The following is a 27,578-nucleotide window of genomic DNA, read 5'->3' on the forward strand; positions in this document are numbered from 1 at the left end:
TCATTAATGACAGAATTATTGAGTGAGTGGAAAACAAAACAAGTGGAGACCAATTAGGTGGTCCACATTTGACAGCTTGCAGGGACAGACTTATAAGTACAGAACATGTTCTGAATGCAAGGACAGAATCGTGACTGTAATAAAAGTTTTGAGCCTGCAAGAAGAACTGTGACTCTAGATTTGAAGGAGAAGTCTGGCGTCCTTTTCTTACCCTCTTCAAATCTTTTTGTTCTGTTTTGGCAGTTTCTACCCCACGCACTCAAACTCCAGCTGAAAGCAGAGCAAACTCCACTGGATTTGACCAAGAAGACAAATATCATAGACTCTGCCTTGTAACTTCCATCAGTACATCTGGGTTTTTTTGTTGTTTTTTTATTCGTCTAAAAGAACTTTGAAAACAGATGTCCCTAACAGCCAGAAATTCACAGAAATTGTTTGACAGTCCCCTCTCACAGTTTGAGCTCAAAACATTTTTTTTCACTTGCAAATCTGTCCCTATGTGTTCTCAAATCCTGACTTGCAGATTGATTACTGCTTGGTGTTGTTTTGTGCTGGCTCAATAGTTTTGGCATTAATAAACCTCCGTACCCAGCTGGGTACAAGGAATCTGGGGAGTGACCTTAGGGTTAGTTAGCTTGTTTTCTAGTTATATTACTGAACACTTGTCTCACCACCACTTGTTCAAGAGTCTCTTGTTTCTTAGGGGAGGCAGACATGTAATTCAAGAATGATCAAGTAACATCAATGTGCAAAGCAAGACTGCACTCTGAGAATAAATGATCACTTTTTACACTATTGAGATGCTCACAGCATGTGATTCTGCTGCTGTGCATCATAAGATCAAATTCGCTCCCTTGGGGTTTGGGAATAAATTTGTCAAAATCCAAAATATATCTCACTTTCACATTTAGATTTTGGGCATCTAAAGGACTTTGCAAATATAGATGAAGATATGGATACTAACTACTAATCTATATTATTTTGTCAGAGGTTGTTTGGTTTGTTTTTGTTTTTTGTTTTTTTCAAAACAAAGAATTTAATTTTCTCATAAAATCAGCTTAAAGTTAAGACTTACTGGGAGACTTAAATACAGCAGTGCTTACTACATTACTACATATAAATAATACATAAAAATGCTTCAATGAAACCATTCAACTCACTGGAGAAAATATCAAAGCGGGGAACAGGGGGTAATTACAGTCATGTATTTTAGACATGTTGTTAGTGGGAGAACACCACTGGTGAAATTTCATGTTTTAATGCATTTTTGAGTAGCAATTATCTGGTCCTGACCTGCATGCTTCTGGGTGGAACAAAATACACACATACAGATAAGAAAATATTAAAAACACTGCCTGGCTTCAAGAACATGACACATGATACAGCCTTTGTAGAAAATATTGGAGTGGCTTAAATGACACTGAAAAAACTATAATATGATAATAAGATATTTAAATGGTAATTTGTTAGTATGGGGTACTGTGTCTGTATGCTACTCAGTCACTATGTACGCTCAAAAATAGCAGGCTTTTAGGGTGGCTTTCGTTCTCAGATTGTTAAAAACTAATGAAGGGGAAAAGAGAGTGAGGGGAAGAGACAGAGAGAGATAGAGGGAGGGATAGAGAGAGAGAAGGAGAGAGGGAGAGAGGGGGGGGTGGAGGAGGGATAGAGAGAGAGACTGGGCTAAGGGGACAGACCTCACGTTGAGCTCAGATGAACCTCAGCATCCTTTCCCACGTTGGATCATTTCAGCTCCGTTAAACCAGAGAAGCACCGGAGCAGAGCTGCACACACACGGTAAGCTCTATTCTCTTTTTATTGAAGCACTTTTTTATCTTCAGGATTGACTAGTTTATTTAAGTGAAGCCTCGTTCGCCCACACAGACGTGACAAGTTTCCAGTCCTCGGCTCTACTTTATCGTTCAGTTTTTCAATTTTGCTGGCTTAGCCACGGTGAGGCAGTTTTCAACTGTTTCACTGTCAGTTTGGAGATGGAAAAAAAAAAGCAGAGGCAAACCTTTCGCAGTATGCCGCCAGAAGCAGATGTTTCCATGTGCGAGCAGTTTAGGAGAAATAACGGCTGAGGGAAATGTTTGGAAAAGCAAACCATGTTTTGGGTGACTGAGCTGAGCGCCAAGCTCTGACAGATGATACGGATAATGCAGTGCTTCCCTTCTAATTTTCTGGCTAGTAGGTACCGTTTGTGTATGCCCGTGCCTTTACACGCGCACATACTCACCTGCCGCGTGCACTTTCACACGGGCACGCTCGCTTGCTAAAATGACGGGGTCGCGGTTGGATCAAACAGCCGACAGCAGTATTTTGGGACATTGCATTCATTATAATAGTTAGCCCAAGTGTACAAATCACATTAACATGCATCAAGTAGGTCATTTTTATGGCTTCCTCTAACAAGACAAGGTCACGCTCCGGGCTGTTTTCTCTACTAGATAGACTAATAAGCAGATAAGCAGTCGATGTGAGTGTGCTTTCGTGTGTGTGGGTTTGTGTGTGTGACAGAGACCAAAGAGAGGCAGCATGAGCCTTCATGTTCTTTGAGAAATGTTATTATGTCCTCCTGTGTTTACAACGCAATGGAATGTGGTAAAAAGAGAGAGAGAGAGAGAGATGATCATCTACAAGCACTCTGCTCTCTTTATCACACACAAACAAACACACACACACACACACACACATACACACACACACATAAATCGAAACAGACAGGACAGTGCACCTTGTAACCACTGAGGCATTTTCATATGACAAATAAGTACATGGCCAAACACTTGCTCAGCACAGCGCTTCCGCTGTGGTATCATTTAAGGTTAAGCTGTCTGAGTGTCAAACCGTGACTGTAATGAGGTGACTGATGTGCTGAGCACAGTGGGCCTCTCTTCACCTGTCTGATTTGGAAAGACTTAAGAGATTTCTATGTGTGCACTGAGCGGGAGAGAGCCAGTGAGAATGCACGAGAGCTCTGCGAGCATTAAGACGGATGGGTAGAAGCCAAGAAAGCCAGAGATGCTGAAATGGAACAGAATCTGTCCACGTCTTGGTCATTTAAGTCAGCCAGGCTGTACCCTCCCAATGTACTTTCACCACCACCAACACCATCAACCCCCCCCCCCCCCTCCATCCCTCCTACCTCCACCTCTCCTAACTCCCTCTCTCTGCCTCCATCTACCATTTTTCCCTATGTAAAAGGCCTGACATGCACAGGCTATTTTTAATAAAAATGAAATAGCCTTGTTGCAGTGAAGCGACTCGATGCAGAGTGAAGTGCGACTGAAACAGCGATTTGCAATTTAGAGCTATGTCACCACTCATCATTCCATTCTGAGCCGGCAACAGCAAATCGTCCTCACGCTTTCATCCTCTATCCCTGACTTACATTTCACACATATCTCATACACACTCATACTCTAAAGACTTCAAACAACAGTGAATGACATGTACTGCTGGCAACGTGGTTTTGGAGCAAAGCTGGCAGAGGGAAATGTAAGCCGTAAGCTCAGTCTATGCTAATACACAATAGCTGGGGAAGACAAAAGTGTTATGGGAGAACCACTTCTTATATTTTCATAGATTTAAGATGATGGCAAACAGATGCATTGGTTTACAGTGGCTGAACACGAAGCATTACATATGGATGACTTGGTATAATTGATGTGCAAAATGGGGAGGAAAAAAAATGGGTGAGTTTTTTGAGAAAAAAAATTACGTAAAGAGAGTAGAAATGACTTCATTTTTTCTATGATCAAATGCTCAAATTGACTCTGTTCTCAAGCATACTCTTTAGAAAGTAGGTCAGTATCTGTGGAGAAAAAAGAACATTGGTTTCATTTTCATGTGTCCCTTCTTTCATATATGCATATCAATTTGGATATATCAGAAAATGATTTGGTTCATATTTTACAGTGTCATCAAAGGCTTGTGTATTCCTATAGGCCCACTCTGTGCTTATTTGCATCTAAATGAATCAAAGCACGTTTTCACTTTACATTTATTTAGTCAGAAGCACTCTGTCATTTATGTTCTCTCGCCACAACACTGATCATGTGTGAAGCATAGCGGGGAAATCTTTTTAGTGCTTTTAGAATTTTAACCAAATCTTTTTCCATTCAGGAAAACTTTATCGAAATTTGTTTGAAGACCAGATTCCGGTGTTCCTGTGATTCATGCACTTGCACTGTGTGTGTATGTGTGTGCATGAAGGCGCACACAGATGTCAGTAAATTTAGATTCATTGCAGGGAATAGTGAAGCAATAGTGATGGATGCAGGTAAGACTGGGATGGAAAAACTGCGATTACATAGTTTCAGTCTTGTTAAGCTGCTGACACTTCTCAGTACATCAAGTTTCAAAGATCAATGGCAGAGATCTGACTCAAATACTAATGAAACTCAGATCATTAAACTTTTGGCAAATGAGGAAAGTCATTGATTAAATTATTTATGAGTCTAATTAATCTCTTAAGGGGAACTTCTTTCACCACTGGGCATTGAGGCATGGGGAGACCATCTTTAGGGATGACATCAATCACCTGATGTCCAGGCAATTGTGTGTGACAGAGAACAGTAAAGTACCTGAGCTCCACCTCATTGCCAGGCCCTGGGGCTCCAATTTAATTGAAAAAATTTTAAGACCACACTTAACTTTGTGAGAATGCCTGAATGATCAATAAAATTAAAGATGTTCAGTTTTTTCCCTTCCTTCCCTTCCTTCCCACTACAGATTCCGATACCTGAACTTGCATATCGGCCGATACCGAGTACAGATCTGATATCATTGCCTTAAAAAAAATTTTTAACAGCTGTGTGCTACTAACTCTGCATGGATGTGATATGATTGCGTGATCCATCTTCAAACGCTTTATAAGATTGTTGGTGTTGAAATTGGCAACACTAGTCCCTCCCTTCGAAACTAAATGGGACTTTGCAGGGTAAAATATTGCCAAATTGCTGACATTTTTCTAACAGCTAATGTTAGCAACAGTTGTTGCCATTGGCTGCACACAGAGCAGCTTGCTGTGTAGACTGCTGTTTTGGAGCGGCAAAGAAGAATTGATTTCTGGGAAAACTGCAGTTTTATCTGGGTGTGAAACTACTTTAACGTTTATTAATGAATTAGGTGGTATCAGATCGGTGCATAGACTCACCGATACCTGATCCAGCATTTTAGGCAGCATCAGAGCCGTTTCCGATTACTGGTATCGGTATCAGAACAACTCTTAAATAAAATGAACCCATACTCGTATTCATGTACGACAGCAGTGAGAATGATATGAATAACAGCATCTGGTAGAAAGTGAAGTCTCTTTTTTTAGGTAATTTCTTATCAGACTGTAATAATCATATTTTCTGTGTAAAACTCGCAGCTATTTTTGCAGCAGCTGGCAGAGAGTTCAGAATAGCAAACAGAGCCGTACGACAGAGAGTATAAAATTGTATCCACATATATCTCTCAAAATATCAAACTTCGTCTTTAGAAGATAACGAGGAAGACGTCTTGCCTGTCTTTGTCTTTTTACTAGTGTATCTTGAAGCACTTGTTTCCCCATTTTAATTTATGCAGTTAAGATTCACTAATAATGTCTTCTCTCAGGTGATCCTGTGGAGCATGTGCACTGTATGTGAAAATGTGAGAAAAGAAGACAACATGTCTCAATCTGGGGAGAAGAATCTTGAAGCAGAAGAGGACAGAAAACACACAGAATAAAAATGTTCTAAAAGCAAGATGGACCATCATAAAAATCTGCATCTGCTCAGCTATTCCTCAGCCATTCATTGAAACAAACTGATCAGTGAACCTCAGCAATGGCAGCACATATTGTGCTTCTTTTTCTTTTATTGTGTAAAGGGGAAAGAAATGGCATTTCAGTGGCTGCTGGCCTGTCAGAGGAAGTCCAGGATTTGCAAGAAATATCAAGCAAAACACAACAAGTTTTACATCATCCAGAGTCTACGGACAACTCTGTTTTCTTTATGGGAATCAAAGAAGAGGATGAAAGAAGGACCCCGCCAAATGTTGCTTTTAGACTAAATGACAGAAAACCTAATGGTTTTGACTTTAAAAGCATTGTAGCGGGGCAAACAGTCATACTTGAACATCCTGAATCTGCTGCCAAATCACTAATACCTAAACATAGCCCTGAACTCAGTCTGAACCACGAGAAAAGGAGCAATTTGACTAATGGAGAGGTTGAAGGTGTAATTAATGATCACAGCCTAGCACCGAGTTCAGAGGAGGAGTTCGCTCTCCAGCCTGAGCTCCATTTGGAGACAGGTGTCGACGTTCTGCCTGAGAGGACACGGGGCCGCTCTAAATGGGTCACAAAGACTAAAGACAGTCGATCAGGGTCATACTCGCTGAAAACGGGGCCCCGCTCCCGTCGCCGGAGGAGCTGGCTCTGGAACCAGTTCTTTGTGATCGAGGAGTACAGAGGGCCAGAGCCCGTGCTCATTGGACGGGTAAGATGTTGTCACCACCTATCAGTATGCACATGTTTATATTTGTTGTGTCACATACTTGAGTCCTTACTGTCGCCACACCAGCAACCATTCAACTGCTCTCAGTGTCGCAACACGAGAAGTGTCGGAGATGATTTAATCCACAGTGCACCTGAACCATTTAGGTCCCAGGGGTTTACTTGTAGCATTCCACAGCCAGGCGCTCCACACTAATGCAGCTGCTGGCAGCTACAGCATACTCAGGGTAGGATTATATCAGCTGTAACGCTAACAGGGAACACTGCCAGCCACTTTGTAGCAAGCAGTATACTATATAGTGACAGTCTCGATTGGATTCTTACCAGTGCAGTATACACCTCATAAATGTTTAATCTGCTTCCCTGGTTGTTATTGATACAGTCAGGAAGGGGTGTTAAAGCAATCAGTAGACACACGAGACTGCTCATTCCTCTGCAAGCACAGTCTTGGTGTTGATATTCATGTAATAAAGCCATCCCTGCATTGCGAGCGGGTTGGAGGCACAGCGTTTTTCTCTCAGAGGGAGCTCAGTTTGTTTGCCAAAAATAGAGAGATGATAATGTCAAACCCATTGCTGGTGGAAGGCTTGAGGTGAGCTATCAACAGTTGAGATCACAGGTGCCTCAACCCGTGCGAAAACGAGGGGATTTCGCTGCCAAAGCAGGCAGCGCGAGGCAGATACAAACCCCGGAGGTGGATGTTACTGCATGAGTGAGAGGAGGGGAAAATTCAGATTACAGAGTAGGAGAGAAAGTGACAAAAGGAATTGGAGGAGACAATTTCTCCTTCTTTCTGCTTTGCTTGTACAGGGTGGATAAATTTCTCCCCAACCGTGAGAGTGTTTTTCCATGCTGACTGAAGCACAGCAGGACTGAGCCAGAAATTAGACAGTGAGGAGAGGAAGGCTGGAGAGAAAGAGAGAGAGGATGGAGTGGGGTGGGGGTGGGGGGAGGGGGGGGGGAGGGTTGGGCGGGGGGGAGAGAGAGCAAAGAGCAGGGGAGTGAGACAGGCACAGACTCTGACAAAGATGTCTCTCGTGGTGAAGTGTGGGATCAAAATCGAAGCTAGCTTTAAGGAAGAAAAGAGGGAGAGAGATGTGGGTGTAGGGATGAATAAAAAACCCTGAGTCTCTTATCTAGCAAATTGTAGGGTATGCTATCATGAGTTTCTATAATCCTCAACTTTATCCTCCAACACATACACACCACACACACGCAGAATATACACTAATCTTGTATTTTCTCCTGGTGCTTGCATGCTTATGTACCATGTGTGTGAACGGCACCAGTATGAACATATGTTGTTAACATGCATTATGTTTGAATATATAAACACTTTCAAGTGTGTCTGTCATAAGCACAAATTCATTAGCATTCACTAATTCTACTCTTAACCCGCTGAAGGAAATTCAATTTCAACACATCTCATGTTACAAAAATGAAAAAGCCTTGAAAAAATATATTTGAAATTCTCAGTAAATGTGTAAACAGTCATTGTTGCAGTTGCGTTTTAAGATTGAAGCTTTAGTTGACATGAGTATCTAAGGTCCGCAGCAGAGGTTGTGAGTAAGCCTTGTGGATTATGAACATGTGCAGATGCGCCCTAAGGGTAGAGAGATGTGAAGGTTCCTGGTCAGAAAGCTCAGTGTGATGAAGGCTGAGTAATCTCTTTAGCTTTCTATTTCTGTATGTTTGGCCCTTTACCTATCTCGCTCCCACTAATATCCTCTCTGCCATTAAATACCATACAAGTATTTTGCACCAGAGAGCAAAACAGATCCGTGGAAGAGAGAGAGAGAGGGGGGGGGGGAGGAATGAGAAATGTGAGCAGATGGGCACTCTGTGTAACCAAAGTAACTTGATGAAAAGAGAGAGACACAAGGATTGGAAGCAAAGGTGGTTTAAAAGGTACAAGGAAGTCAGGCAGATGGATTTACAAGAAAGGAAGGAAGGGACAGATGGATGGAAGAGACAGATAAAGAGAAAGATTTACAGATGGATAAAGCCTGTGTTAGGAGAATGCATCTGCGAACATACATGTAGGACATTTGCAGGGCCACTGTCCACACTGATGTGGTTTTGCCCTCAACAAACCCCCAATGGCATGTTTGGTCCAATGAGTTAATTAGCTGTATGCATCAGTACTCATCCTGGTCCCATATGTATCTTCCACACCTGGTGCCATTCAGTGCAGACTCACTGAGCACATCTCGTCTTAACATAAATCATCCTTTTCACATGGTTGTGTTTGCAGTACTTGCTAGACAAGTGGACGAGCGTTAATTAGCGATACCTGAATCAGCATACTGTGACGTTGCCTTAAGGTGTTGCAGTAATTTGCTTGTGTATGTTTTTTATTTCCCAGCTGCACACGGATATGGACAAAGGAGACGGCCGCACTAAGTACATGTTGGAGGGAGAGGGAGTGGGCTCTGTGTTTGTTATTGACAGCAACACAGGCAACATACACGTGACCAAGTCTCTGGACCGCGAGGAGAAGGACCAGTACCGTCTCATTGCAACAGCCACAGACCGCCAGACTGGCCGTGCCCTGGAGCCCTCCTCTGAGTTCATCATTAGAGTGCAGGACATCAATGACAACCCGCCTGTCTTCCCTGATGAACCCTATGTTGCCATGGTACCAGAGATGGCCAACATAGGTACAGTGCTTAAACAAAATTAAAGTCACATTGCATCTAAAATCTCTTGAAAGGTGGTTATAGAATGTTTGTAGTGTTGTGTCATTCATTGAAAGCAGCAGCTGTTGTCAGCTTCAATTCATTGGCAACAAGTTTTCACAGCAGAGGAAGACTCCAGCTGGATGTTTGAATAAGAGACATCTTGTATCCAGAAGTTAAACTTTTGAAAGGAATAACATTAACATATTCATAGATTCTGGATTTTTCAAAGAGGCAGAGTAGATATAGATGAGTAGATTTTAAGAATGTAATTAGCTGATTTTTTTTTTTTTGTGGGAAAACCATGTTAGACGCAAATTATTATTCCAAGCAGAGTATTTTTATATGTCATACAGACATGTCTGGAGGGGATCTTTAATCACATAGTGCTCTGAGCTCAATGCTAACGTCGGCATGCTTACATATTCACAATGACATCGCTAACATGCAAAAGGTTTATAACACATAATAATGTAGTTGCAAGCATCAATAAACACTTAAAGATAAAGATGTCTAAATTGCATTATCGTGTCTTATAAAACATTTATTAAATGCTTATAAATGCTAAATAAGGGGACCTAGAGTAAAGAGTTAACCAAAATTTCATGGCAATCCATCCATTAGTTGTTAGAGTAAGATATTTCAGACTAGACCAAAGTGGTGGACCCACTAACAGATCAACACTGACGTCCATAAAGCCACCCCGTGGCTAAAAAAAATGACAAGAATCCTTTAAAACTTCTCAACCTGCTCCTGCAGCATATTCACCTTCCTCTCTCTCCATCTATTTTCTCAGTATCCTAGAAACAGTCATACTTCTGCCAACATGTGGCAAACTACACTGCATCTGGCACAGCTCCAGAGATTGGGGTATTTAGTCATATTTTGTCTCAAAGATGAATGTGTGGAACATACTGCTTACACGGATAGACAGCAGAGAAGGGGATTATCCTTTTAATCCTACAGATGTAAGTATTTGATATTCAAAAGATAGATTTTGGGATGAGTATCACTTTAGAATAGCTTACCAACCCGCCTCCAGCTTTAACTACCATACTCTGACCTGTCACCTCCTCTCTTTCACAGGCACGTCCATAATCCAAGTCACAGCCAGAGATGCTGATGATCCAACATATGGAAACAGCGCCCGGCTGGTGTATGCCATTACTCAGGGCCAGGACTATTTCTCTGTGGATCCTCAGACAGGTCTGGTTGTATAGCCTCACGTGTACCACACATGCCTCTCCGGCTGATGATTACACTTTATGAAGTAAATCCCAGTGCTGCGGCTAGATATCACACGTTGTATCTCTGTTACCATATGTCCAGTGTGGATAAGAACATTTTAACTTACATTTTAAATGATCCGTTCAGATACAGAAGTGTCCCGGAGTCATGTGTTTTGCTCTGTCCTAATTCCAAAAAGTATGCATTTGCGTCACTTTGATGCTAATTTCGAGAGACGTTGTGTCACTGTGAAATCTGTTGCTGTTGTGATTTTTGCTCCTTGTCCTGGCCTCCTCTCCATCAGGCGTCCTGCGGACAGCAGTACCTGACATGGACAGAGAGACTCAGGATGAATATCTGGTCCTCCTCCAGGCCAAAGACATGGGGGGACATCTGGGCGGACTATCAGGGACAACAACAGTCACCGTGAAGCTGAGTGATGTCAACGACAACCCCCCTCACTTCAGAAGGAGTAAGCACGACTGTTATCAGATCACCACTTAACCGTCAGCTGCTTTCAATCTCAGAATATGTGTGTGTGTGCGTGAGTGTGTGTGACTGAGAGAAGATTAAAATGATGAAACGTCTTGTAATGGCATCTGTGACAGCAGTCAGATATTTTTTTCCCTCCTTTGGGTCCAAGTTGTCTTGACAGGTTCAAGATAAGATACTGCATTAAAGTAGCTGGAGTTAAACATCTTGTCAGTCCAATATTACTTTTTTATTTTATGCACTCGCTCTAATCATTGTTTTTAACATCCATTGCAGTAATGTAACCTTTGCCAAGATGACTGGCATTAACATTCATAAAAACACTCCCGTCTGGTCCCTGAGGTTGAAATGGACTGTGCCTTGACGTAGAAGAGTGAAAGATCATGTCCGCTCTTTCTTATCCAAGCTTTTCCCTGTTCCATGCTATTAATATTTCATTTTAAAGTTCAGTGCTTTCTGCATCAATAGACAGTAAAATCACTGCAGAGTGTGTCTAACACTTTGAGACATATACTGCATTTCTCTATATACTATCTCTCCTCTGGTTGCTTTTTTCCCCCTCTTCCCTACTTTCTCTTCCTGACAGTCTCTGTTTACTGCCATTCGTCTTAATGTTTAAAGCCCCCTCACCTCGTGCTGATAGATTGTGCTCCAATACAATGCTTTATAGAAGCAATTTAACGTTTCCAAATGCCAGCGGTGTGTTATTTATTCACTGATAATGTGACTATTTCTTCCCTCCCTCACCGCCTTACTCCAGGTCATTATTTTCTGTTTGACAATAATGCCACAGTTTAAGCAAATGGCTCATTTAGTATGCTCTTTGAATGCGAGGGGTGTGAGTTTTAAATGTTTTTAATAATGTGGAAGATTTGAATGATTAACAATCAGGAAGGAAGCGCTGCTCTGATTAAATGAAAGGATTTCTCTGAATTTGCAGCTTTGTTGTGATGCAATATCACATGTACCAAGTAAATGATATGACCTGCCCCAGATCACTGGCTGCCTTTCCATGCCTGCTAAGTGGACAAACTGTAATCCAAGCAAAAGAATAACATGAAACAGATTAATCTAGCAGTGCTTTCATTCTCAGTTTAATAAATACATCTCTTGATTCAGGGCTTAACAGTATGGGACAGTAAACTATCGATTAATAACAAGAATATGAAGCTTCACAGAGGTCTGTTTATTGTATGTCAGTCTGCGACTAATAATTATTGTCATTATTGATTTATCTGTTCACATCACATTTTTCATCATTTTCTCTTAGGCTGACTTCTTCAAACTATTTGTTCTGCCCAACCAAGTGTCAAAAACTCAAAAGTTCTTCAGTTTAAAGTCAGACTGTGGAGCTGCAGCCACTGTGGCTGCAAGTAGCAATTATGGGATAACACCAAATCATAACGTAACAGTAGCACAAGTAGATAACAGTCATAAAGTCAGCAAACTGTTTCAAGTATGTCAGTTACACAGCAAAGTTTAACTCAGTTTAGCAAACACTAGCTACCATATATTAGCCACAATAAGCAAATATGCTAAATATTCACCAACAAATTATATGAGAATATTGAATTTAGATGGGTTGCATTTTATTGCTAATAAAGGACTCAACTTTTAATGTGTAAGAGGAATATTGTTAGTTCATATTCCATACATTACTTAGTCTTGTTTTAAAGGAATATAAAACAGAGAAAACCTGTAGATCCTCATTTTTGCGGAGCTGGACGCTGGCTTTTTTTCTTTTTTGATAAGTGACCTAAATAATAATTTAATAATATAAAAAAATATAGGCTGGGACTAATAAGTCTCATTGTCTCAGCCCTTATTGTAGGTTTGTAATATCAGGAGATTATTGTACCAACACATATTTTGTCTCCAAATACAGAAATGCCCTTTACAAATTCCCCCAAGCAGTGTCTTCATATTGCTTGTTTTGGCTGACCAACAGTTGAAAATCCTGAGATGTTAAATTACAATGATGTCAAACAGAAAAAAGCAGCATCTTCACTGTTGTGTAGCTTGAACTAGAAATTGTTGCAAACGTCAAGCCAGCAAATATCACTATTTTTGCTTGATCAATTACAATTACATAATGATCAGAGAGTGGTGGATTCATTTTCTGCCCATTGACTATTCAATTAATCAACTAGTTGTGTCAGCATAAGAAAAGAGAAAATGTGTCGAGTGAGCATCGTTAGCATCAATAGGATTGATAGCAAACCATTAGATAATGTTCTGGGCAGATGAACTCCGCTTAGTGAACACACTCCCTGCTGCTCTGCTCCTGCTGGGTGCGTGCTTGCAGTGATCACTTTGTTTGCTTCAAATTCATGCACTAAACATTTGTTTTTAACCTGTAAAAACTTGTTTTAACATGTATGTGATGACATAAAAGAATAGTAAAAGTATCAGTATCTGTATTAATATCCATTATTCTGGCCTTAGTATTACTTGGTATCGGACCAGAAGCAAATTTTGTATTTTTGTACCTCCCAGCCCTACTTAAATGTACAGAGTGTGGCCAAAATAAATTAAACCTTTGATTTATCTGTAGAATGAGGCACTAAATAAAAGTTGATCAAGAAATATGTGACTGAAGCACTGTTATTGCAGCCATAATAGCCACATATATTACGTTAATAACCACTGCGATTTCACTGAGTCTCATCAACATTCAGTGTTTGTGCCTGAGCTGAGAGCCATTACATTCATTCACTTCTTCCCTGCAGGTGCATGGTCCTTCTCTGTATCTGAGCTAGCAGCTCCAGGTGTGGAGGTGGGCCGTCTCACCGCCACAGATCCTGATCTGGGAGAAAATGCACAGCTGGAGTTTACTATCCTGGATGCTGAAGAGGCTGAAATATTCAATATAACCGGAAGAGACCAAGAGGCTGTTATTGAGCTGAACAAGGTGAGCGATGAGAAACGAGACAAAGCGACTTCAGTTTATCACTAACAAAAGTTTTCACAATAGCCGTGGATCTGACGCCAAATGTAGGCGGTTCTGCTCGAATGGCCGCATAATGAGAAAAATATGTAAAATGTGACATTTGAGGACATTAAATGTTCTTTGCTGTTGGATTGCAAATTAATTTTATTTAGTCATTTACAGTACTTCACTCTAAACACCCTCTGTCACTGACAGGTTAAGATCCCCAAGCATCTATAGTGGGCAATTAATGAGTTACAATGCATTATTAAGCAGCTGGTGAAGGATTGCATCTCATTTAAGGTGCGCAGGCCATGTAAAAGGCACCCAGTGTGAATTTGTCTTTTTACTTTTAAGGGTTCCAACAGAATTGGGCATTCAAAGATAATAATTATACTGAGGAAACTTAAATTAAGAGGTTGCAAAGGGTGAGGTAAGAACATAGCCTGATGAATTTATTAGAGCGAGATAAAAGAAAGTCCAAAATGGGAAATGTGAGTTATATAGACTGATAAAGAAGAGTGAGAAAAGTATCTTTTATGAATTATGAAGTACATGGGAAGAAATATACAGCATATACGTATGAATCATATATGAAAAGGCCTTCAATAAAGTATATCCAAGGGATTGAGGCTGCTTTATTCTTCACCCAACAGTTGCTGGATTATGAGTCCTGCAATTCGTACTCTTTCATCGTGGAAGTTTCCAACCCTGTGGTGGATGCCCGCTACCTAAGGAAAGGTCCCTTTAAGGACCAGGCAACAGTTCGGGTAATGGTCCTCAATGCTGATGAGCCGCCACAATTCTCCCAGGCTCGGTACCATCTGGACGTGTCTGAGAACTGTCCCCCTGTCTGCTCTGTTGGCCGGGTCTTCGCTGTGGACCCAGACACAGGACAGAGCACCAACATCAGGTGGTTATGACACCATCACTCACTTATTCACTCACATACAGTCACTCACTCACTCTGCGCCCTCTTTTCTATCTTTTTCCTCCTCGTTCTTGCTCGTGCCTGTTTCTGCGTCTCAGGTACTCCATCGATCCCCAGTCGGACCCCGAGGCTCTGTTCCGCATCGCCTCTGACACAGGCTTCATCAGCACAGTGATGGAGCTGGACCGTGAGCAGGAGCAGTGGCACAATATCACTGTCATCGCCACACAGAGGGGTATGTCAGCCCCTCTGCCCTCAGGGCGCTATGAGCAGCAGAGCTTACTTGGGTCATATTTCACCACAAAGCACCACCTCGGAATACAAAGTGCACAGTAAAAATGATAAGAACTCAGTGATAATTTCAACATTAGCATCAGTTTCCTTTTTCTTTCAGACAATCCAAATCTTGTGTCAAGAGTTGTGGTTGCTATAGAGACACTGGACCAGAATGACAATGCACCAGAGTTGGACAGGCAGTACGCAACTTCTGTATGTGACTCCAGTGCCCCTGGTCAGGTCTGTTCTAGTTTTGTTTTTACCTGATATTACATTCAACTTCAGATTGTTTTCCTGTTTTTATCCGCTCTGTCTTGAACTTTTGCAAGTACTTTTTGAAAGCATGTGCAATTTTTGAATATTTGCTCCTTATCTAAAAGAAAGGAGTATAGTGGAGGCAAACTCAGCTCATCTTTGTTTACTCAGCTTTACATTTCCAAATAATATACCATAGATCTTTAATTCTAATAGCAGTTATGGTGGATATTAATAACATTATTCCACTTTATTCTTCAAAACTTAACTGCATTCAAAACAAAAAAACAAAGACAAACGAGACAAAGCAATAGTATGTTTCAAGTTTGTTTCTGCAGTCAGAGTTTGTCACATGTTGCGCGTGTCATCAGTTCTACCAAAAACTGACTGAAATATATAATAAAAAGAAATCTATAATTCTGTGCACAAATATGTTTTTTTCTTCTGTTAATCTTCCTACGACCCCTCAGATTTATCTTGTGACCCCTTGGAGGGATTTTGACCTCTAGATTGAGAAGCATGGAAATAAAGCATCCAGTTCTGTCTTATTCAGGTTGTTCAGGTTCTGCGAGCCATTGACAGGGACCAAGGAGGAGGACAGGACACCCCAGTCCACTTCAGCATCCCTCCAGAGTCCAGCTCAGCTCTCAACCTCACCATCAGGGAAACCGGAGGTAGCACCAGTTGGCTCTGTTTTTCCATTTCATGCACAGTCCAGAAAAATGACACCAGCCAAAACTGGTGCGAGCTTGTTGTGCAGTGGCCGTGTTTTGATGTTGTGTGTATTTTTGTCATGTTATCAGGTGTGACAGCCAGCCTGGTGCTCCAGTCAGCCTTGGAGCCCCTCCCTGGCTTCTCCTCATCCTTACTCACGCTCTATGTGCCAGTTGTGCTGCGCGACGGGGCCTCCGGTCTTACCAACACTGGCACGGTCACTGTGACCATTTGTCCCTGTCTGCGGGGGGGTATGCAGACAGAGGATAGGGGTAGACAGAGGGACCAGAGATGGGAGAGACACATGGTTTGTCTGCCTGTGCCATCCACCTCTCCATCCCTCATATTCAGTTTGGTCACATTACTGGCCATGCTGGCTTGTGTCACCACTCTGCTTGGTATGTTTGCTTAGTTCTCTGAAGTTTCTGATGCACCATAAATAATTTCTTTGTGACTTTTTGAAAGATGCTGAGCAGCTCTGTCAGGTTGCTTCTTTAAAGTCTAAAGACTACGTGGTCATGTGTCTCTGTTTTGCCCTTTAGTGGTGTGTGCACTCTCGCTGTCATTGCGCCATCAGAAGCGAGACTCCCACTCACCCTTCGAGGAGGATGATGTCAGGGAGAACATCATATCCTATGATGACGAGGGGGGAGGGGAAGCAGACACCGCAGCTTTTGACATTACAGCGCTGCAGAGCATGCACAGAATACAGCACATGCACAACAACAGAAACATGTGAGCTGTGTCCTAAAAAAAATAAAAAAGTTTATCCTTGTAATGGTGGCTTATGTGCGTGTGTGCTTCTCTCTGACATTCATCTCTTGTCACAGATGGTACACCCAGCAGAATCTGCCGAGGGCCAGAACGTACAGCTGGAGTCGTAACCCACGCCCCGGCCTGGACCCTCATCAGCGGCCAGGCTCCGCTCCGCTCTACGGGCGCCTCTGCTACGGCATCCACACGCTGCCTGTTCTCAGAGATTACCCAGCTGGGCCTCTGGAGGCAGGTTTGCAGCTAACTCAGCTGACCCATGGGCTCACTGGAGGTCATATCGCCAATCCCCTTGTCATCCAGAACCAGAGCACCTTTGAGCCTCTGCTGCACTCTCCTGAGATGAGCCCTGGTAGTTACGAAGCAGAGCATATGCTGGCGGAGAGCAAAATTACAGAGAGAAATGAAGTCAGTGAAGCAAACGCCGCAGACACAAAACAGAATCAGGACCAGGCCAAGGTCAGATAACAATGCTGATATGAAAAGTTAATGATATGTAGCAATTATATGGAAGCAAAGACAGGCCATAAGGATTTAAATCTTATACCTAACTTTGAAATTGAATCACTACTGAACACTTGAACATAATTTATGAAGTTGAAATATTTTGTTTGCAGCTTGAATTTCCCTGTTTTTCAAGTGGTGTGAAGTATTTTTTTCAGGTCAAAAATTCAAAGGTCCAATATTCAAAAAGCCATATTGAAGTTGCTCTAATTCTGTTGGGATCTCAGAATTCAAGTCAGGTCAAAGAGTCTGGGTGCTCAAAATGGGTTAAATTGATTAAATTCAGACACCAAAATTTAAGGTGAAATGTTCAAACTTGAACATCCCATCTACCCAAGATAAGAAATCTAGACCTTTGTCCATCAGGTTAAGCTCTGTCAGTCATATGATACAAATTCAGATGAGCAACCGCAAGCATTTGTCAAATAGAGTATAGTTTTTGAAATTGCAAAATTTAAATGATCTAATTCAAACTTTTTTTGATAGATGGTTTTTATAGCAAAATATTTCAGTGCAATCAAGTCAGAAGTATTTGGATTTAAACGTTCAGTAGTCAGTAGTGATTACATTTCCTGATTAGCTGATGAAAAGAAAGAAATTATTTTGGCATCTCCTTGCTTCCGTACAATTATCTCTGCATGTCTTTTTCAATCATGTCATTTCTCCCTTCTTCATTTCTCTTACAGATAGACTCGACAGAATCAGAGTCGACACCAGCCAACAACGCTGCAAATCTGACCTACTGTGACCCAAATGAGTCTTCATGCCAAAGTCACACCAGCTGCTCATCAAACCAGCAAGAGGGGCGACCGGGGTCATCACAGACTCAGATCAGCACTGGAGCCACCAGCTGCACAGTGGATGACTTTGATACTGATTCCTCTATTCCCTCCGTTTCAGAGCGAAATTATTCAAATGGCAGTCAAATCAGCTCTTCTAATAACCCTCCTGTTTACCTGAAAGGAGACACATACAGCATTGTGGGCTCGCTGAATCCAAACAGCAGGGGGACGTGTATAAACGGGACTAGCAGCAGTGGGTTGTACCCAGCGGGGGCGCAGCTACTGAACATGTGCAGACTCCAGAGAAAGGATTTGACCCCACAGCCTTTGCCCTTACCTGGGGGGATGTTTGGCAACAACAGAGGCTGGGCATGTGGGGCGGAGCCTGCGAGAACAGAAGCCACCAACCCGCAGCCTCTCCGAATGGAAGACCTCCTGAATTTCCGTCTGGACCAGGTCACCTTTGACCTGTCCCAGCCACCCTATGACTCACTGCAGACTTACGAGTTTGAGGGCCGTGATTCAAGGGCTGAGTCACTGAGCTCGCTGGAGAGCGATGAAGAGAAGGACGAGGGCAGAGTGGTGGGAGGGATGGAGGAGTTAAACCAGAAGTTTCAGAGGCTGGTGGAGATCATCAGGGAGAGGGAGAAGGAGAAGGAACAGGAGGGAAAGCCAGAGGAGGGAGGAGAGAACGCAGAGGCGACTCTGAATGAGACTCATAAACAAACGGAGGAGAAAGAACAAGAACAGCAGAGATGGGATTTCTAGAGGACCTACACTGCAGTAAAAGAAAAGTTAGAGAGAAGAGGACTCTCTTGACAGTGATGGATTTAAAACACAGCAGGGTGGCAAAGACAGAAATGCTCTTGTTTTCCAAGGAAAATCCAGCAGGCTGACAGTATAGTCAAGATATGTGGTGGAATCAGTGCACAGAGTATAGTTTTCACCTCCACTGTGTTTATAAAATGGATATGGAATCTGTCACTTTACACACTGCTCTTGTAACTAATATTAATAATGCACTTGGGCTTTCAAAGCTAAAGTTATGAAAAATGTACTTCTTTTTTTTTTAAATATTGATTCTGAGCCCTGAAAGCTGCATTGTTAGAAAATAGGCCTCATTAAATATTGACTGTAATTGTAATATTTAATATTGATACTCTAATAGGGACTCACTCGCTAGAAATCCTTGGAATTTTAAATGCAACATTTGCATCTGAATTGGAGAGTCTTACAACCACATAAGCGTACAGTACTGTAGGCCTACACTGCCACATGTTCACAGAGCCTCTCCGATGACTGTAACTGTAATATGTTGCTCTGTATACATTTGTATTCTGTCACCCTGTAGAGAGACTCCAGCAAGTAGTGACCATTACAAGTAGCAGAACCTGCTCACTATGCAATTTGCACACAGATGTAGAAATGATTAGATTGTCACTGTCAAAGACTGTTGTGTACTGTTGTGAAAGTACAGTAAATGATGTCCATATGTAGATAAATATCAACCCTCTGCTATAGTGGTTATTGCTCAAGATTGGACGATTGCTGTAGGTGGAAGTGGGGGGGGGGTATTTAACGGAATACACACAAGAAATTGAGCATCTGATTTTCAGTTATTAAATTGTTGCAGACATAAGCTCACAATTTTCTGCCTAATTTCACCCACACAAGATTATTTATAATGCACTATTGTTTTTGCATCTGCTCATCTAGAATTATCTCCAATGCCTTATTTGTCTCGCACCTTTTAAAGAGACAAAATTAGGCGAAAGCCTTTATGTGATGCGGTAGACGCAGGCATTGTTTTGTGATGAGTCCCCCCCCCCCCCCCAACACAGAGGCAACAACAAAATAATCATTTGCTTTGAGACTGTAATGTTTTTCAGCCAATCTTTCTTTGGACAATGACTCTTTTCTGTGGCTATTTCAAAAGTCATTTATTATTCAGAAGGTATAAGGATGAGTTATTAAAATAATGACATTATTTTCAATAATATGATAAAACGCCTTTGACTTTCTGCAATTATTCCTGCTTTCTATCTTCTACAGTGGGAATTTAGGTCTTAATCAAATGCTGCTCTAATGAGATTGCAACGCTTTCAAACTAAATTTGACAGAAAATCTTTGGAGTCCTGACAAGAAAAATGTGGTGTAAAAAAGACTGTACTCCTCAGGCAAGAGAATGAAATGCAGAGGAGAAGAGTGGGATATTACTACATCAAGTGCCAAATGATGACTAGTCATCACCACACACTGCATATTGTCAGTGTGCTGCTGCGAAAAATATCACTGTGCAAGTGAAAAAGAACAAGACATATCCTCACCTAGAGATCAGGAACAGATTTAATCTAATGAACTAAATATAGGCACAAGTTAGAACGTGAAGGACTCTGTTTTACCACTTCAAAAATAGTCAGACGAAAATAAAATAACGATAAAGTAAAATACGTTTGAAATTCAAATGTTTAAAAAGCATATTGCCATTCACACGCACTTAAAAGAGCTCTAAGGAGAACAATGTGGAATAAGGGACATCAGTGTCCTTTCATGCAAGTTTGGAACCACAGAAACCGGCAGTACAATGGTGCCACCTATAGTTCCATATATGGATTGCATTTGTGCTATTGCAGATTGTAAGATAACACAGCAGCTGGAAATATTGTCACACAAAAACAGGAAAAGGATGTTCAGTTTAAATAAAGAGTTACTTTTAATCCATGAAGACAAAAGACAGTTTGATTCATATTGTTTTTTGAGAACAGTTTAGTTGGACTTGTCGTCACACTATTAATGTCTCACATCCATATCAAGTCTTCATATGGGGCTTCTAGAGGAGAAGATAATAGTTTCTTACTGCATTAGTGGTTCCCAATCTATATCTGAGGAGTCACAAGCTAATTCACAGGATAGGAAAGCAGAAAAAACATACTCCTGCCAGACTTTCCTCTAATTTTTGCTTTTTTTTCTTATGAATCACAGGATATTTTTATACATCTTTAAGCCTCTGAAATGTATTTTTGTTTTCAGGAGTCATGAGCCAAAACATGTTGGGAAGCATTCACATATGGGGAAACAGGACAAACAGGACACATTTTTACTGTAAAACCATGGTTTTGACTGTGTGTGCATACGCAAGCAAATACTTTTGGAGGGCATCTACAAAACAGGATTAACCTGTTCCAGTGCAGAGACAGTGAACATGTTACACCTTTACTCCAAATGGTCTGCAGGAGGCAGTAAAGTCAAACATCAAACTTCATCAAACAGACCACAATTTCACAGCAGTTTGCATTAATCTTGAAACTTTGTACCAATACTGAGCTCAGATGAGGCACCACTGAACATTTTGATACACTTTTGTATGAAAGTCCTTCATTGTCACCACAAAATCAGGCATTCACTGGGAATTTATTTATTTATTTTAACTGTAAGGGACCATATACTGTGTTAAACATAAATGTTACCATTGGATGCACTGTACCAAAGTTAGTTTATAGCTCATTTTCATCTGCAGTCCCTGCGGCAGGTCACAATAAAAACATATAACAGCACAGTAACAAACTGTACAAAGCAAAAAACACACAGGATACATAACACAAAGTTACAGACAGCAGCAACATCACACTCTGAAAGAAGCTGATCACTTTCAAATTTCATACATGATGATACAAATCTCAAACATGATGTGTCTCTGCTCTGTAATAACAACTTGTGTAATTGTGTCCAGAAATATTTTTGCCAGCGACTGCAATAATGAGCTTGTCCACAGTTCAATTAAACAATAATTGCATTTTTATAATTTAGCATTTAATCCCGCCAGAGACTGCGGCTGAGCCCATCACAGACTTCAGGGGTTTTTCCACTGTCAGATTGTGTAGTCTGGAAAAAGAAAGAGGATGACAGCAAACAAACAGACAGCTGAAGGATCCACTCACAGCAGACATCACCACTGGGCCCTCATTTTGACAGTGCTTTGATGTCAGTTCAATTATTTAGCTTGATTAAGTTTGATTACATCAAAATCAGTCTAATTTAGGAAGAAAAAAAATCAGGTTAGATACAATGAGCAACTGTAGTCCAGCTGTTTGATGAGATTTTGCTGTATTTAGCTGTTAATCAATTATTGTATTTAACAGAACTGGTTTAATGCTTGTTTTCATCTCAATCTGTTTGCCAAACTGGTTAAATAAAATAAAATATTTGTCAAAATTTACAGTAAATTATTGGTACATTGCTTGATCACAGACTAGAATACTGTAAAGTATCCATACACATATTCCCTCTGACACAGATTGTTTAATTTACTGTCCATAAACACAGAAAATACTCATATTTGGAAAATAAAAGTACTGGAATAAAAAAATCAATGTATTTGTTTCTTTTTAAGGCAGCAAGTTATCAAAGAAGTGTTGAGAAAAAGAAAAAAAAACTTGAACATCTATTAAATCATTAAAGTTTTAACTTTTTTGACTAATTCACAAAATACACAAAGAAAAATCTTATAGTGCAACAAAAATCTGCATGGAGAAGCTTATTAACCTTTTTTCCATCTTATTTCTTACATGGAAGAGTTTTTAATGAAGCATTTTACATCTGTGTCAGTCCCTCCTCATCTGAGAATGACATGTTGTAAACACCAGCCAGGTTCTCATGTGCGACGCCGTTTTCCATCGTCTTTTCCTCATCTTCTGTTTTCTCGTTCTTTTTGCTAGAATAACAGGCCAGAGAGGAGAATGACAAGTTCAATAATCACATTTACAAAATGATAAACATAAGACATATGCATGTATAGTCCTTTGCTTACCGTTTATTTCGGAACAGAGAAGACACAAGCAGAACGACAATGCCAGCGACCACAGCACCCATGACGACACCAAACACAATGAGCCATGGAGGGGTGTCAGGGTTGACTGGTGCTGCCATGGTGGGAGGGATGCCGATAAACTCCAGAGTTTTATCAGTCAGCAGAAAGGCGTTGTTGATGCGATTCCTGGACTGTCTATTGGGCACATACAACACTCAGTGTTTATTTTTTGCTTTACTTTGACTTAACAGCAGTCCAAAAATATACATTTTTCCATTTCATTTGCAACACAGTTGACAATACTGCAACTTATTTGTGCTATGAATACTGACTATTTCAAGGCCTACAGTACACGTGGTTGTTACATAAAGTCACATTTTTCTGCTTGTGTCTCCCAGCACTAGAAACTGATGAGGTAGAGGCATTGTTTTGATATTTAAAGACTGCCTCCCTTCTCCAAATCACTTGTTATGGTCAGTTGAGGTTTTGAATGTTGTAATTTAGCTTTGTGAAGGTTTGATTAGTGGATTGAGATGCCTGTGCAGATTAATGGATAGTAGATTAATAGAAGTGGAAATAACATATTCGTCCTCTTCCTAAAAATGAAAAGCTGAATTCACAATCAATACAAAGGACCCTTATTTAGATTAGTAGTCAGGAGTTTTGCTGCTGAATCCACTTGGCCGCTACTTTATGGTGGCTAATATTAGCTAACATTACCAAAAAAACACATTCACTATAATTAGCATTAGCGAAATAAAAGATTCTTCTCCATAAAAATGAAAAATCAGTTTCACAACCAACACACCCTCAACGAGTTCAGTATTCTCTGAACTGGTGGTGGCTAACATTAGCTAAATTTAGCAAACTTTTGAGAGACATTGCTCTCACAGTATGAGTTGGTATCAGTTTGAGTCCTCCATACTTGTGCTACTCTTATACTGCATTTTAATATTCGCAGTTACCCCGCAATTGTCACTTATTGTGGCCACAGTGGACACTGTTCAGCAAAAGTTACATACCAGTAGCCTCACTTTAACTAGCTAACAAAGGTTCAAATTAAATAGTTTGTGAGCATAGTTAAATTGAATTATTACCAGTTCAAGGTTTTATATTTGTGTGCTGTAGCTGAATGGTTACTGTTTATCGTATTTACTCTTGTTGGGGTCTTTTTTATACTGTATAATCAATATTTTTTACAAATGTGTTGCTCTTAAAGTAGATAATACAGTTATCCCCATATTAAGACAATATCACTATTACACCAATCATTAAAAAAGTACTTCAATCAAAAATACAAATATACAAAGCATTAAATGGAACAGTTGACTCTAAATGTCAAAGTTGAATATGACCTCTCTGGGGAGTGGCCGAAAAAAATTAGTATTTCAAAATGGAGGTTTAAAAATGAGCCACAGAGTCACTGTATCATGTAATTACCTCACAGCCTGCTCCACATCCTCTTTATCAACAAGGCTTGAAGTGTTGTGAGGTAACGTCACCACAAACCAGAAGGACACTCTGGGAGTCTCATCGCACACAATAATGTTGGACACTCTGGTGAAGTTCCACAAGACAATAAAGAGCATGTCATTGTCGCTACATGTTACATAAACCCTACATAAACAATGAGTCATCAATTACATTATAGGGAAAAAATCAAGAAAAGCAAACAACAAAGATGAACATGTAAAAGTTTCCTTACTGGAATTCCAGTCCGTTGAGTTGATTCCTCATGGCAAACGCCAGAGTTGCTCGGAAAAGGAACATTTCATTCTCATTCCAAACATACTGCAATAATAACGACAGGTCATGTGCTGTTTTCAGTAAAATCCTTAACGGTTAATTGATCACCAGATGAACCTTGTCCTTACAGTTAATGATCACACACACTGTCAGTGAATCCTGCATATCCAGTATATTTCCCTTTGTAACAGTGGTTGCCTGATGAATAATATGTTACAGTAATGGCATATAACACAGCTACAGTAAGTCTTCTAACTGTTATTCATGATCTGATGCTTTGATCATTCTGTGCGGGTTGGATTAATATTTAAATATATACGTACAGCTTCATCTCCCAGAGCACTTTTGATGCTGAGTCGAACTTTGTAGCCATCTGAGGCATCTGTAAAGATGAAACATATTTGAATGTCTTCACCACCCAGTGGATTTTTGTCCTAGGTTTAAAACAAAGAGCACTGGTCTGTGTGTATACAATAAGATTGATTTCTTGGACAAATCAAAGCACTGTTAGGAGAACGAAAGATAATTTCATGTAAGAATGATCTCTTATTCCCTCATAGGGTTTTAGAATATCTGCCATAAAGACTAGCATGCATTTCAAGATCATTGTTGATGTCTAATAGAGGCCATTGTAATCAGGCAAACATTTGAGCTATGTGTCTAATCCGACTTTGTTCCAGTTAACAGATTGGAAGCTGCTTTTCACACTGGCTGGAGAGGCAACAAGGACATACAACTAGACCAGTGCCTTTGCTGTATCTGAAGCACTGTGTTCGCTCATGGTATATTAGTAGAAATACAATGCAGGATAAAAAAAAATGAATACACAAAATTGTACCAAAAGTTTTAAATTCTAAAAGTTTTTTCTGTATGATCACTTACCTGGCGTACAGAGCTGTTCTGCCAAAGCAGAGGACAAACAGAGCAGGAATAAGACCTTCTCCAACATTTCCCCAGAGAGCAAGAAACAAAATAATGCTGCAAACACTCAAGAGAAACTCACAGAGTCTAGTGGTTTGAGGGGGTCAGCAGAGGAACCTCATTGGATAAGTCTGAGTTTAATGGTTAAACTTGGACACACCTGAACTAATCCGCCCTCTTTAAAAAAAAAAAAAAAAATAGCTGCAGCCCAGCTCGCCCTCACTGTATGACATGGAAACTGTAAAATGGGTGCTGCCATGAAAGTCCTACTGTTTGTTCAAGCTTCCAAGGAGCCAGATAGGTTTGCTGATGTGAGAGAGGCAGACCTCCCCGACAAAAACACAACGGCTTCTGTTTACTCAGCACAGTACAATATGTGACCTAGCTGTTCGGCATGCCAGGCACTTTTATATTCAGTAGCAATATTTTTTCCTTGATTTGCTTCATGAAAACAGGAACACACACAGATTGTACCAAATCAAACTGTCTAGAAAACAGTGAAGAGTCTGACTGTATCTGCTTCTTAGTAAAGCTGAGCACAGAAGTTAGATTACTTGTAGGACAAACACCTGATTTGGCAGGTTACAGGATGCTGATGGTAGGCACATATCACACTAAAGCAGTTACTTTTCATGACAAGGTGTACTGTACCTGCTCCATATCTCTCCCAAACATGATTATAAAGCCTAACTTCATCTGCTAGTTAGCTGTGTAATGTAAAATGTTGAATAATTCCGACCAAATCTCCCAAATTAGATCTATCTAGCAAGCTCAGTTTGTTCAGTGTCTGAAACTGCCGTCACCAGCACACATTCACCGAGCAATGGTGAGAAAACCTTTAACAGACAATAGAAAATTCCAGTGCAAATCCCTGTTTATCCCAGATGAGAGATGTAGTTAAGGTTAATCATCCATTCTGCCCTGACAACCATGCTCGCTATTTGGTTAATTGTTCACACACTACATAGTGAAGGATGCCTGACACAGATGTTTATGAGAAACTAAGTTGACATGGGTCACTTGAAAAGTCTGATGCCAAGTTTGCTTTTTGAATCTCTCTCTCTCTCTCTCTCTGTCTCTCTCTCTCTCTCTCTCTCTCTCTCTCTCTCTCTCCCTCTCTCTCTCTCTCTAGATAACAGACTGCTGATTTTACATACTTTACTTACTGCGCCCAACTTAAAATCCAGATCATAGTTAGTGGTGGAAAGCAGCTAAATACATTTACTCAAGTACTTGCTTAAGTAGTGTGAGTTACTAGCTTCTTTTCAGATTAAGATTTTACATACGTACTCAATTTTAAAACATAATGTATTGGTATAGATTAAACTACCATAAAGTATATAAAGCAGTTCAAATCAGCTCACCCTCGACCAACAACAACATTAAAGTATGAGCATCAATAATAATGATCCAATATTATAATACTGTGACACTGACAGGGGCGATTCTGTATAATGATCGCTTCTACTTTTAATACTTAAAGTACATTTTGTTGTCAATACTTCTGCACTTTTACTTCAGTATCCTTTTGAATGCAGGACTTCACTTGTCATGGAGTATTTTTATAGTGTTGTATTTTTACATAAGTAAATGAATACTTGTTCCACCACTGATCATCACATTAAATTGTACACTTGGCCTACAATAAACGATCTTTTGCACTCATAAAACATCATAAAAGTGTTTTTCCAGAAAACAGACATGCCTAAACAACATGAAATAGAAACGTTACTGAGATTTACAATACAGTACAAACCCAGTTAAACTACATCCCATAAAAGTCTTTGCTTTATCATATTTTATATGACCAGTAACAGGAAAAAATAAAGTACAATAAAAATGCTAGGTTGTTTCGTTGTTGTGCTGGTTTGTTCAATCTGAATTACAAGCCGGGTTATGTAGAAAAACAGAATGGAAAATCTGACGTCCTTCTAAGATTTTAGGGTTGTGATAATATGGAGAGGAGTAAATCTGGATTAAAAGAGGCAAAATGACAGTATAACACTCCTAAAATACTTAACATGGCTCGTTGGGATTATTTTAAAAAAATATTTC

The 27,578-nt window shown here is 40.4% G+C and overlaps 2 protein-coding genes across 2 annotated transcripts; one reads left to right on the forward strand and one right to left on the reverse strand.

Annotated features, from left to right (window-relative positions):
* Positions 1-1,711: 1,711 nt before the first annotated feature.
* On the forward strand, positions 1,712-21,605 carry LOC122988941 (cadherin-24-like). Its single transcript, XM_044361619.1, has 14 exons — positions 1,712-1,797; positions 5,608-6,473; positions 8,856-9,150; positions 10,255-10,374; positions 10,700-10,867; positions 13,617-13,798; positions 14,473-14,729; positions 14,846-14,982; positions 15,142-15,263; positions 15,832-15,952; positions 16,082-16,390; positions 16,535-16,727; positions 16,823-17,222; positions 17,954-21,605. Exons 2-14 carry the CDS (start codon positions 5,820-5,822, stop codon positions 18,815-18,817), a joined length of 3,822 nt encoding a protein of 1,273 aa, XP_044217554.1. The 5' UTR covers positions 1,712-1,797; positions 5,608-5,819; the 3' UTR covers positions 18,818-21,605.
* Positions 20,739-25,627, reverse strand: cltrn (collectrin, amino acid transport regulator). The gene is made up of 6 exons (XM_044361622.1): positions 25,485-25,627; positions 24,926-24,984; positions 24,562-24,647; positions 24,297-24,413; positions 22,857-23,051; positions 20,739-22,760 (listed from the first exon to the last, which is right to left on the reverse strand). Exons 1-6 carry the CDS (start codon positions 25,549-25,551, stop codon positions 22,640-22,642), a joined length of 645 nt encoding a protein of 214 aa, XP_044217557.1. The 5' UTR covers positions 25,552-25,627; the 3' UTR covers positions 20,739-22,639.
* Between the last annotated feature and the right edge of the window lie 1,951 nt (positions 25,628-27,578).

Source organism: Thunnus albacares, chromosome 9, assembly GCF_914725855.1.
Source record: "Thunnus albacares chromosome 9, fThuAlb1.1, whole genome shotgun sequence".
NCBI classification, from domain to species: Eukaryota; Metazoa; Chordata; class Actinopteri; order Scombriformes; family Scombridae; genus Thunnus; species Thunnus albacares.

Coding starts and splice junctions, on each gene's coding strand:
- LOC122988941 (XM_044361619.1), top strand. CDS start 5,820: ATGGCAGCACATATTGTGCTTCTTTTTCTTTTATTGTGTAAAGGGGAA. Junction 6,474..8,855: donor AGCCCGTGCTCATTGGACGG/GTAAGATGTTGT, acceptor TTTATTTCCCAG/CTGCACACGGATATGGACAA. Junction 10,868..13,616: donor CCCCCCTCACTTCAGAAGGA/GTAAGCACGACT, acceptor TCTTCCCTGCAG/GTGCATGGTCCTTCTCTGTA.
- cltrn (XM_044361622.1), bottom strand. CDS start 25,551: ATGTTGGAGAAGGTCTTATTCCTGCTCTGTTTGTCCTCTGCTTTGGCA. Junction 24,648..24,925: donor GTGCTCTGGGAGATGAAGCT/GTACGTATATAT, acceptor TTATTATTGCAG/TATGTTTGGAATGAGAATGA. Junction 24,414..24,561: donor CTCAACGGACTGGAATTCCA/GTAAGGAAACTT, acceptor GAACTTCACCAG/AGTGTCCAACATTATTGTGT.